The sequence below is a fragment of the Gobius niger genome (assembly GCF_951799975.1).
Source record: "Gobius niger genome assembly, chromosome: 11".
Lineage (NCBI taxonomy): Eukaryota > Metazoa > Chordata > Actinopteri > Gobiiformes > Gobiidae > Gobius > Gobius niger.
Window position 1 is genome coordinate 18,858,516 of NC_136862.1, and position 12,515 is coordinate 18,871,030.

Genomic DNA, 12,515 nt, shown 5'->3' on the forward strand with positions numbered 1-12,515 from the left:
TCTCATTAGCAGATTATGCCCATGTGTTTGTTGTTTCGATTTAGGCCGAAATGGCTATCGAATACAGTCTGACAATCATTTATGTTCATTGTAGTTTCTCTCTTTATATAGATGGCCTCTTTCACACTTTTTCTATTTTTCTGAACTTATCACTTCACTGTCATTTAACCTCTTAACTCCCACCTACACAAGCAGTTACTATCTAGGCATTACCCAAATCTAAAAGCTTCCTGAAAAAAAAAAAAAAAATACTAACAAAAACGAGACATAAATGACAATGAAAATGCAGAAAAAACACAACAAAAAAGTGACAAAAAAAAAGCAAAAAAAAAAGCGAAAACAAAGTAGTGACAAAAGTGCGGCAACAACGCATAGAAACATGATGAAAAAAAATCTTTTTAGATTTTTGGATTTGGGTAAAGCCGAAATGGAGAACACGCACTCCGTTAAAGTGAGGTTTAGATGCTAAGTGTGAGTGGCTTTAACCGCTAAGAACAGCAAAAACTGAAAGCAAAAAAGAAAAGAAAGCAATGGAATAAGTCTAAAAAAAAAAAAAAAAGCAGCGTCAAAAAAGCAACAACACAAGGAAAAAGATCCGTTTAGATCAGCTTTGTAGGTCTTAGCTTTCAAATGAGACATTACACTTTTACATTTAGGTAAGGCCGGCCCAACTGGAGAAAATCTGTTTGGTTCAGGTGGGGGTTAAGAAGTTAAGATGCAGACGTACCGTTGATTGGAGCCACCAATGGTAGTTGAAGTTGCTGTAGTACGTTCTTTTCTGGAGAAGCTGTTTTGTTGCTCCAATATTTGCAACCTTTATTGTAATGCAGGGGTCACCAACCTTATTTCAGCTGAGGGCTACTTTAAGAGCATTAAGTTTTTCGAGGGCTACCAGTTAAAAACAAATCCTAAAGACTTAAACGTACACTGTTCACTTATAGGATATTGACCCCATATTATATTAAAATAGCTTTATTTTAAACTCATACCGAGTCACAAGAACCGAAATAACTGCAATTTTAGATTCAAGAAAATGAAGTGTTTTACACTTTAGAAAAAGTCCCAAGGGCTACTGGACATGCCCCAAAGGGCCCCTGGGTGCCCGCGGGCACCACGTTGTTGACCCCTGTTGTAATAAATGGTGTAAACTACATCGTTCTTCCCTTGAATCAGTCAATGTTTACAACTGTCTCTGATTTTAGCCAAAGTTTAGACCTGGTATTGTCCAGTTCGTTATATAGGCATTGTATTGATCTGGCAGTTCTCAGAAAGCCAAATATTTCCTATACTTCTAGTGACCAGCTTGAAAACCACAAATGAGGCATTATGATAGTTACCATAAAAACAACAGTGGCCAGTTCATAGACCACAGACTGCGCCCCCAGTTCAACCTCACTGATGGTGCCCGCCAGAAAATTCCCGATTTCATACAGCCACCACTCGGAGCACATCATCACCACACTGGGCAGGGCCAAGCTCATGAACAGACTCCAATCTCGAAGGCAGTCTGTTGACCAGCCTGACAGTTGCAAGAAACCAGATAGATCATTTTAAATGAACGGCCAATCAAGTTATCAATATATTGGAAGAACAATTTACCATCCCCACGTGGCTTTGTGAAGTTTCATGATGTGGATGTACAGAAACAGAAGCACAGCTAAACAGTACTGTGAGATGGCATTGGCTGCTCCAGAGCCTCTAAATTAGGAAAAACAAGTTCAATATTGGTAATACACATTAAACATGTAAAGAAACGAGATAATTCTTAAATAACTCTGTATTATTCTGATTTGTCCTTCAGAGATGAGCAATAATGAGACAAATGAATGCTTTCCACAGCAGCACCACTTAAAATATAATACTTTTCTTTTCATTCTTCCAAGTTCCAAAAAACACTCGAACCACAAACTCTTACAAATATAGGATTGAGGTAAACCAGTCAATTAATAAAAAGAAAGAAAAATCATTTGAATTTGATTATGTGCACAATCCAATAAAAGCTCTTCTACTGCAAAGCTGCATAAAGTCAACAGTATTATTGCTACTGCTATTCTGAACTTTATAGTTCATCTTCCCTGAAAGTCGGCAGTTTATTGGGAAATATTTCAAAACTCATTTTGTACTCACTCAACCCCAAGGTCCAGAAGATGAAGAAAAATATAGTTGATAATTGCATTAAAAACATTTCCAATGGCCCCGACGGCCACCTGTGGCCAGATGATGCCCTGTGTAGCAAGAACATAAGCCTCTTTCTCAAATTCCTTTATGTTGCTGACAACATCATTACTCCAGAATGGACTAGAAATCAATAAAAATACCTGACATTGAAGATACCTCCCCTGCAGTTGGTACATAAAGACCGCCTGCAAAACCCACAATGACATGAATAGCATTAATTAGATCAATAGTGCATCACTCTCAAGTATGTGCATCACGTACTTGAGAGCAATTTGTAGAAACACAAGAATGTGTCAAAAGAGAAGTTAAGCTCACAGGCAGTGAAGGCATGAAGATCTTAACATACAGCTGGGCAAGTCTTTGGGGGTTTAAAAAGCCAGCTCAAATGTTAAAAACAATAATGAAACATTTTCTTATTCAATATTAGAAACAATGCATAGGCAACCAATTTCTATCTATGCTGTCTATGGTCTATATCAGGTATGGGAGACTTTCGTTCAAACCTTACGCATGCCAAAAGAGGGTCAATAAGCCCTTTCTTCCGCCTTTTTCTCTCCGAATAGTGTATAGAGTACCCTATATGAAAAACTATGGAAAATTTAGACGCTGCCTGGCAAATAAGTAAATATTAAAAAATCACACACTGTCTTTAAAGGGACTTGACAGAGTTTAAAAAAATGTTAATTATGTATTCCCCCCCCCCCCCCATGTTCCTGCAATGTCCTAATGTGTAGAATGAGCCCAGACTGCACCACAACTGCCTCTAAAATCCTGCACTGTCACTCAAAAAGTTCTTAATTCGGGTCCAAAATGCCGTCATGCACGAGCTTAACACATTGAGTGCTGCGCTGATTTTGGGATTCAGCTGTTTCATGATATTTGTAGCCCTTATTTCAGTTCTGTTCATTACACAGCCCCCAATATCACACATAAGGTATATTAGAGTGTCTAGTTTCATAGTTAACCCCCCGCAAAAACAACTTTTTCTGTTTTTGGCACACAATGTGTTAATATAGAAACTGCAGTTATGCGTTAGACCTGAGGCGGCAGTAGTGAGTATAAAAATGACAACTTGCATCCCTTTAAACTACAGACAAACTAATGGCTAATGGCTAGTGTAAATGCTCATAGTACGTCTCCGAGGAAGTGTCGTAACTATGTAAAGGGCCTATTGGAGGTAAACGGTTTTCAATCAAATCCAATTTACGAATACGCAATGTCATGTGAGCACAGTGGTGTTAGTCTTCCTTTTAGCCAATATGTCAAAGTATGGTTTAGTTAGTGCTAGTGATTATTCTCAGAACTGATCTAATTGGATTAAATGCTTTGAGGGAAGGACCACATGTAGCCCTGGACTTTAGTTTATCCCCCTTCTAGACTAGGTCAACACATACAATCTTTGGCAAATTTATAGTAATTTTAAAAGATCGGAAATGAGCCGAAAGCAGAAAATATAGAGGAAGCGAAAGGGTTTTACCTGGCGACTTTGGTGCTCTGTCGCACAGCCAACAAAATGGGCCCTGTGTTAATAAGTATGGCCCAACAGGGAAAACAGGCTAAAAGTAGGATCAAAATGCACCTTTGCAGTATTACACCGACATGTTTCAAGTTTCCACTCCCAAATGTCTGCAGGAAAGAGAACTCAGAGTAAAAACATGTAGATATACACATTATTGTATTTTATTTTATCATAAAAAATAAAAACCTGAGAGAAGAGAGTGTTACAAGCTGAGGACATCCCTGAGCCGATTGAAATACCCATGACATTTATTACCTTGAAACAGATGAGAGACGGATTGCTTAATAACAATATATAGGCTTTTTTTTTTTTAAATGTTCCTTTACTTGTTAATTTCAAGAACCACAAAAGCTAATGTAAGGCCAAGAGAACACCAGGGGCACACAGGTTTAACTAGATCTGAACCAGATCTTAACCAAAAAAATATATATAATAAAATCCAGAAATCATTGCTTCTTCTTCAGGACTAAGCTGGTCTTTAACAGGTTAAAAAGTAGGTAATGCACCACTTTAGTTGAGGGGGATATAATTTACAAGTAGATTTCCTCCATATGAGTCATGATGTTCATGCAGGATCCTCTTGATCATGATGAATAATTAAGATTTTCATGTACATTCATTACAGTAGTTACACGTTTAATTCAGGGATGAAGTCATCCATGAACCAACATGCAATCATGTTTGTTCCTGAGAGGTCATGATTTAGTAATGCATGAATGATTCATGAAATCATACACAAGTTCATGAAAATCATGCATGAACTCATATACCATTATTATAAAGTGTTACCCATTATGGTACATCACAACTCAAAACAAACAACAAGCGATACCAAACATGCATCTGCTGCTCATCTATCAAGTATCAAAACAAAGAGAGCGGATCTAAAATAAACTTGTGTTTGGCTGCCTGTAGTCAAAGAAAAGCAGTGGCATAAGCTGGGGATGTCCCACTACTAAATTAAAGCATAAATAAGTAACTCATGCCCCTAGACGCCATAAGCACCACTGCAGGTGTCGTAGCATGTTGCGTTTTTTTTAAATCATTAATTGTGTGTGAGAGTAAATATATTACGCTGACAGAAAAGACAAAGAGAGAGAGGGATATTGTACATTGTGCCACAACCTAATTACATGATGGAGATCATTTTTTTCACCCAAACTTGGCTGTAAATACTGTTTAAGTGGCGCTAGCCCACAGTTAGCTTTGCCCGTTAGCCTGTTAGCATCTTCTTTGTGATTCTATTAGTGAGTGTTGGTGCCTCCGACCTAGAGGCAGGGAAGTTAAAAGTGTGGTTTTCTGGCTAGTCCCAATACATTGGGAGAGGCCAAATGCTAACAACATCTTTGTTCGTTATGCGTGACAGAGGGCATGCACAAAGACCAGACAGGTACGTATCAACTCGTCTAAACTCATGTAAGAACATATTTCAGTATGTAAAAACGGTGGCCTGTTCCTTTAAGATTCAGGTCTGAGTAGGTGAGCCCACTAAGAGTCAAGATGCATCTTTAAAGTACTAATTTTTCATCAATAAATATACCTGTGATAAAAATCAATGTTTTTTTTATTTTAATCCTACTGGGCAAAATTTCCACAGTATGGCTTTAAATCAGGCTTGATCTTTAACAAATCCTGAGAACAACATGAAGCCCAGCTACACTGTTTTTAAACATCAACCCAAACAGGCCGAGTCTGGCTCAAAGTTAAAATATCACTCAAGCTGTGTCAATCATGAGCCAAGTCTTACCGCTGTTGCTAAGGCCACTCCCGCCAACTCCGTCTGCCCCAGGTGACCGCAGAACACCATGCTGACGAAGCCTATCATGAAGCTCATCGACTGGGAAATGAACTGGGAAAAAATGTTGTCAACTCTTAAATATATCATAAGAAAACGGCAAACATGACTAAAATAGTGAACGGACATACTAGATCTATTCATATCAAAAGTGCCTTATGCAATAACGGTCCATTTGAGCTGGCAGCTGACTTTAGTCATGTTCACTTTTCCTGTAGCTCTTTTGTGTTCTCTTAATGTCTTACAGTTTTTCTTTTCTTCTTAAAAAATAGTTTGAGCAAATGAGGGGTGTACAATCTGACAGCCTGTGGCATAAAAAAGGCTTGTATAAAAGAAACTAAATGTCCTCGTTTACCACCAAGAAGGTCTGGCCTTCAATGACTCATTGAAATAAAAAAGAAAGAAAGAAACTGTTGATTTTCTAAAATTCACCTGAGGAAATAGTTCGCCTCAGTCTTATTCACAAGTGTAAAAAGTATTTTACCGTGAACATTACAGTGCAATGACATCTCAACAGAAATTTCGGTCCAGAAAAGTGCAGTTCTAAGAACTACACAAATACTGCACAGAACCATCAGGCATATATGTATATCACAGTGCAGATTTGGAAAGGTGCAACCTCTCTATGAGAAACCTGAAAGTGTCAGAGCTGCAACACATCAGGGCAATGTCAAAGCCATGAGTTCTGAGACAGGATGGGGCAGTAGCCTGAGTAAAGACTACAGCAAATCCTGTTGAAAGGTCTTGTTTTAGTTCATGAGCCACTTTAGTAAAATAATCCATTTGTTTCTAATATGAAGAATAAAATTGATTCAAAAATTGAAGACTCAGAACGATCAATAGGAAAAAAATGCAATTGTTTGTTGCCAACCTGCCCGGTCCTAACATCAGTAAAATTACTAAAATCTATCTGTAGAGGAAACGAGCATGAGTCATTGTTAATAGAGCAAATATTTTTTTGCTAAATCTTTGGAAGTAGTAAAAACACACCAAAAGTGAACGTACCACAGGTCCAGCCAGTTTGAAAATCTGCACTATTTCATTCTTGTAAACAGCAGGAATCCGGTAGTTGATGTTTTTTAAGCAGGAGCCGCAGCATGACTCAACATCGTGAGCTGAGGTACAAGGCTCTTTCTCTGCTTTGCTCTCCCCATTTTCTCTGCAACTGTCCATGCTACACCGAGATGTGAACAAAAACAAGTCACCTCTGACACTGAATATGAGCTGTCAGATCAGCATAACTTTAACCAGGCACATGAGACTGAATCTGACTAATGAATAACCGATTATGTGGCATGTCCAAATATGTTTGACATGACTACAGAGTAAACTGGTCTGCAACACCACTGTCATGGTCTTGTTTTGCCACTCCTCCCCTCCCTCTTGTTTTTGTGTTTGTCTGTTTCCTCACCTGGGCGGAGCCAGCAGATCTGCAACCTGTTACGCACCTGCATCCAATCCACAGCTCGTTACCTGCACCTTGTGACCTGTACAAGAAGCCTGGCTCTTCCTCCACACGCTGCCAGTTCGTCAGTTAAACTACCACAGTTAGTTTGGCTTTAGCTTCTGTGAGTTTGGTGAAGATTTTTGTACCTTGAGTAATTTTTGTCTTTTTGTCCAGGACCTGTTTGTCTGCCTGCCCTCCTGTCTACCTGCATGTTCGTCTACCTGCATGTTCGTCCACCTACTGGCCTGCCTGTTATCTACCTACCAGCCACCAATTCACATATGCAATAAATGTCCTTTTGTGCACTTGCCAATTTGTGTTCAGCTTTTGGGTCCTAAATCAAACCGTGACAACCACATCTAAGTGTTCAACACAAAGACATATCCGGCATGACGTGTTTACATGCATGAGTCCTATGTATGTTCATTAACATGCACTGTCCCAACCAAATTATTAAATATAATAGTGAACGTTTCACATTCATGCACTACTTGTTTTTGTTTTTTTACAACATTATTTATGATTTATTTAGAAACATTGCTCTGTCCTCAGGGTCGTGGGTTCTGGACCCAGACCCGACAATTTGCTGAGTGTCTGTCCCTGCAATTCATGACTCATCTGACAGTGGGATAAAGGAAGTAGCCCACATGTCTGTGGAAGCACTACTGACATGTCAAAGCTTGGATCCGAGTTTTTCTCAGCATTGGGGTTTTGCACTTGAACTGTTGAAAATGGTCAACTTTTTCCTAATTAGTTATTTTAGACATGGTTTTGACCAACAAAAATAAAAAATAGAAATGACAAAAACAAAACACTTTTTGTTGCAAGGCACTGTTCATGTTTATTTAATTTGTTTAAAGGATTTTTGCCCTGTATGTATTCGGCAGCATAGGGTGAAGGTGGGTGAAGAGTGGGGAGAGACACTAAGCAAATGTTGGAGCTGGAACTCAAACCTATGATAAGGTTTAAAGAAGGTACATGGAACAGTGTTCCAAGTACTTTCTGTCCTTTTCTCCAGGACGTCATGTTTCTTAAAGTGATGGTAAACTTAGCCTGGTTTAGGAATAAAATACACCAGGTGGTGCTGTTTCGCTCCAATAAAGAGTTAACGTTCATCACAGTGAACTGTTTCACTGAACTTTCTATTACTTAATCATTTAATCAACCAACAGAGATCAACATGTCTTGTCTCAGCTGATGGCAGTCATAAACAACTAAAAAGAAAAGCATTAAGGATCTAGTTGAACATTATTAAGTTAGAATTTTTCCAATTCGGGGTGTTTTTTTTCTCAGGGCCTAAAGGGCGGTAAATGCTGAGCATCAAAGTAAAACACTGAAAAAGGGAAAGCTTAGCTGACTAGAGAGAGACAGGGTGACACCTTGCGTAGGCGCTCATTCATTTTCCACAGCCAGTGATGCAGCGAGGCCCACCGGGTCCACCCACCTCCAAATCGTACTCCCCCGGTTCCCCCAGTCCCAGCCACATGCCCAGAATCACATACACGTAGATGTGCTCCTCCAACCAGCGGTGTCTTCGTCCAACATGACGTCACACTGCAGTTCTTCTCGGGCTCCACTGGATGACAGTGGAAGTCGCCCCTTACACACGACAAGCCGTCATTCTTATGGCGACACGTGTGAGTGCATTTGTATACGTGTTTGTGCTCGTGTGCATGTGAGATTGGGTGGGGTTTGCACCGGATGGGTAGTAATGGGGTACTGAGGAGGTTGAGAGGGTTTACTGCTGGGGGTAGGTGGGCTGACAGAGGTGTACGAGGCGGGGGGCGGGCAGTAAAATCGCAAATGAGAGGAAATTGTTTTGAGTCACAGCAGATTTGGTGGAGAGAGATAAGGGCTGATGACGGTAGTGGTGTGATGGGGATTAGGGTGGGGGGTGCAATTGGAGAGAACAGAAAGTGGAGAGTTTCGGGAGGGGACAGAGTATTTACACACGGTCGGCGTGCGCATTTATCTGAACATGTATGCTGGGATTTTTCCTAAACTGTGAGAAAATAGGTGAGCATGTAGCAGGTTCAGATAATGGCGGCTGGAGAGACAGGGCAGCATGAGCCACGCAGGAAGACGCTCCTCGGTTGAACAAGACCAAGAGAGACAAAAGCAATGAGACGGGCAGGTTCTGATCATTCTTTGTTCTTGCGCCTTTTGCACATCTCTGTGAGGGTTTGAATTTTTGTTGAGAACAATGATGCAGAGGGGCCGTCTGCTCTGGCTGATAATGATGATGACTAAAGTGATAACAAAATAATAAGTGGATTCTGGGGGACCCTAAAACTGCTGGCCCGTGGCTTCAACACTTATCACACGGCACATGCGGTGGACGAAGCAATCTCCTGGCGGCAGCGTGTCAGAGGCAGCAAGCGAGACACAAAGAGGTGGAGAAGGGAGCACAGGAAGAAACCCTCCCCAGTGCATCAGCTAAATATCATTAGGACCAATAAGATCTGCTTAAGGCAAAAAAAAATGGGAGTATTTATAGGGGCCAGTTGTGTCTGGGTGCAATTTTGAGCAATTTTGCTTTTATCCGAATAAAAAAAAAAAAGGCAGCCACAAAGAGGATGGTGCATGATTTGGCAAAAAAAGATGAAATTCTCCTTTTTCTGACCATTTTTAGACATCACTGGACGTGTCACAGTGAACAAATAACTGAAGCAGAGACTCATGACAGCCCAAAAGTGCTCCAAGTTATTCAGTCACACAAAAAAGGCACCTGACTCCTCTCTGAGGTATGAGCCGATGGATTTCTGTGGTGACTCATATAGTATTTACTTGAAATAGTCACTCGAAATGCAGCACTCATGTTATGTACGAGGAGCTATAAATGCGGTTTGATCTTTTTCGCACAGAAGATTTATTCGTGACTGAGGCTGACAGAGAAAGAGCAGCAAAGGAAAAAAAAAAAAGACGTGCAGGCACATTACAGAAACACAAGTGTATGACAGTCACGTCTCCAAGGTAATTAGGTTGGATTAAGCCTAAATGATTTTCCTTGTCTGGTCAGCTACAACAGGCATCGTGGGAACGCATTATCATCCCTGTGTTGATTTAATAGCTGTAATGCAACAGAAGAGCCTTCTCCTCAAATGGTCTTCATGACTCATCCGGCTCTGAAACAATGCAGCGTGATCCCTCTACAGAGCTGCAAGGGTAAATACAACGCACCGCAGCGAAGGGTGTCATGACCACTTGTCTGGTTGTGGTCAAAGCAGAGTGCTACAATCATACATGCATTCAGTGACAGCCTTTCCCACAGGGCTCATGAGATTATTGCGGTGCCTGAGTGCTTTTGTCACTGGCCTGTATGTATGGCAGTGTCGAGCCGAACGCCGTTGTGGCCTTTGTTGACTTTGACTGAAGAGCCTCATTGACTGTGGCAGCTGGTTGACCTTGATGTGAAGGCAACCTGTTTCCCTCACTCTCAGCGTCTGCCTCGGGGCCTTTGTTCTTCCCGAGTCTGAGCCACTGGAGCGGGAGATGTATCATGTGACAGTGCCCTCGACAAGGAGGCCCACACCTGTATAACCTACTTCCACACAAGTCACATTTACCTGCGTCTAAATTCTCCTCCGCAACAAAGAGAGCATGACTAATTGAGATCAAGCCTTTCGATGCCCCTGGTTTTGTCCAAAAACTGCAGAAATTCTGGATAAAGTTCTGGAAAAATATTTATCAGCACTAGTGTAACTTCGAGAAAATTCAACGCTATATCCCGTCTGTTTTCCAGACACTATCATCTCAGAAAATAGCTCCAGTGCGGGTTTTTTTGGTATTTGAATAAGAACCATGTGTTTGAACAGGCTAAAAGCTGTAAGGGGCTGCTGCATTTGGACTAGGGCAAAATAACAGACAGATTTTTTTGGACAATATTAGATTTTCAGATCAATAATGAGTTGCATCGGTGCTGCCATGGCAACATCTATAATAAGCACTCCGAGGTCTTTAACACCTGTAATGTTGCATAAAGCACTTGTTCCTAGATTGAAATGCTTTAAAAGCCGCACGTGTGCATGAATACCAAAGTGGCTGACAATAATTTCAATGAATCCGCGCACCAGCGGCATCCAGCTGCACAGAGACTTTAAAACCGAGGCAGAAACTCGTGAAAAGGCGTCCGTCACATCCTCCGGCAGAACAAGCAGCTCTTCTTATTCAAACAAATTAACTAAATCAATCTCGTTCGTTTTCAGACACATAAAACTGATAGAATCATCGAGGATGGCTATATTATTGCGAAAATATGTGGCCCACGTAGGAGGGCAGGAGGAGGGCAGGAGGAGGGCAGGAGGAGAGCAAAGGGGAAGGCGCTAGACAATAAAATAGGTCAAATGAATGATGATCCCTTTGTCTTTATAGACGAGAGCAGCAGCTCAATAAGCAGACTCAGGCATAAACTTGAATATGGAAGAAAGACCACTTATTCACACTTTATTTTGTCATTGGTTTTAAAATGATCGAGAACTATCGCTGCTACTTTGTGCTTGTGATTTTCATGCATGAAGCCTGTCGTGTTTGATCGACAGGAAGCAGGCGGAAACGAGGGTGAACACCACAGACGGTGTTCTGGCTCCAGACTTGATGTTAACATTTACATATGAAGTGTATTGTGTTGGCAGTTTTTTTTTTTTATAGCAGAATTTCATTGTTGTCTCTCGCGCATTGTATTTCTGCACTAGTACAAAAACGATTTCGCGACACCACATTGGTATTTTGAACTCACGTTTTAGCTGCAGTTGGCCTTTTGGAAGATTGTGTTCTTTTGCACAATGCCACACTTTAGGCAAATGCTGTGTGAGTTTATGGTGAGATACACAGCTGTGGGCTGTGATTACAAAGCTCAACCCCTCTCTCTCTCTCTCTCTTGTGTGTGTGTGTGTGTGTGTGTGTGTGTGTGTGTTCGTGCGCGCGTGAGCCAGAGTGTGTTACCGACAGGTGACTCATCGCACTGCAGATGACCACAATGTTTTTCGCAGCTCAAGCGTTCATACCTCTCTCTACCTTTCACTCCACTCTATGACCCTAGATTTTACACCCACATTCCTATCTCAAATCTTCTTTGCCATTTCAATTCGTTTTGCATCTTTGTGCTATCTCTAGTTATCAGTGCTTTCTTCAGGCGTTTACAAGATGCTATCCGCAGATTTTTACATGAGGGCCTAACGTCAATGTTTTCTATGATATTAAGGTGCACAAAATAGGAGCACAGAGAAATCAACCATTTTCATGTGGGCTGCACAAGGTAATTTATTGTGGCAATGTCACAAGCATCACTTTTGCAGGGAATTAAATTGTCTTGCGTACTGCTTTAGATGGCCTTACAGTAAACATATCCCGAGGAGCACAGAATTAGTCATGACTTTCTTCATTTAATCCCCCAATAGCCTCATTTTAGATGGAGAGACCTGAATTTGGAGAACTGAACTCAACTGAACTCTCTTTGTCCGATACCAAATGAGATATCAATATGAATTTGGGTGGGCAAACGTAAAGGGAAACGTGGTCACAAGATGGTGACAAGATGGTCAGGAATTAATCGTGGGTGGGCTCAGCTATTATTTGGA

At 41.0% G+C, this 12,515-nt stretch overlaps 1 protein-coding gene across 1 annotated transcript; it reads right to left on the reverse strand.

Moving 5' to 3' along the window:
- Positions 1 to 1,283: 1,283 nt before the first annotated feature.
- On the reverse strand, positions 1,284 to 6,783 carry LOC306970764 (multidrug and toxin extrusion protein 1-like; the record flags this gene model as incomplete). The annotated part of the gene is given in 10 exon segments (XM_079566792.1): positions 1,284 to 1,519; positions 1,600 to 1,603; positions 1,605 to 1,698; positions 2,128 to 2,225; positions 2,319 to 2,363; positions 2,494 to 2,536; positions 3,656 to 3,804; positions 3,884 to 3,952; positions 5,445 to 5,546; positions 6,498 to 6,783. Coding segments are annotated over 10 exon segments (1,008 nt in total). The 5' UTR covers positions 6,666 to 6,783.
- Between the last annotated feature and the right edge of the window lie 5,732 nt (positions 6,784 to 12,515).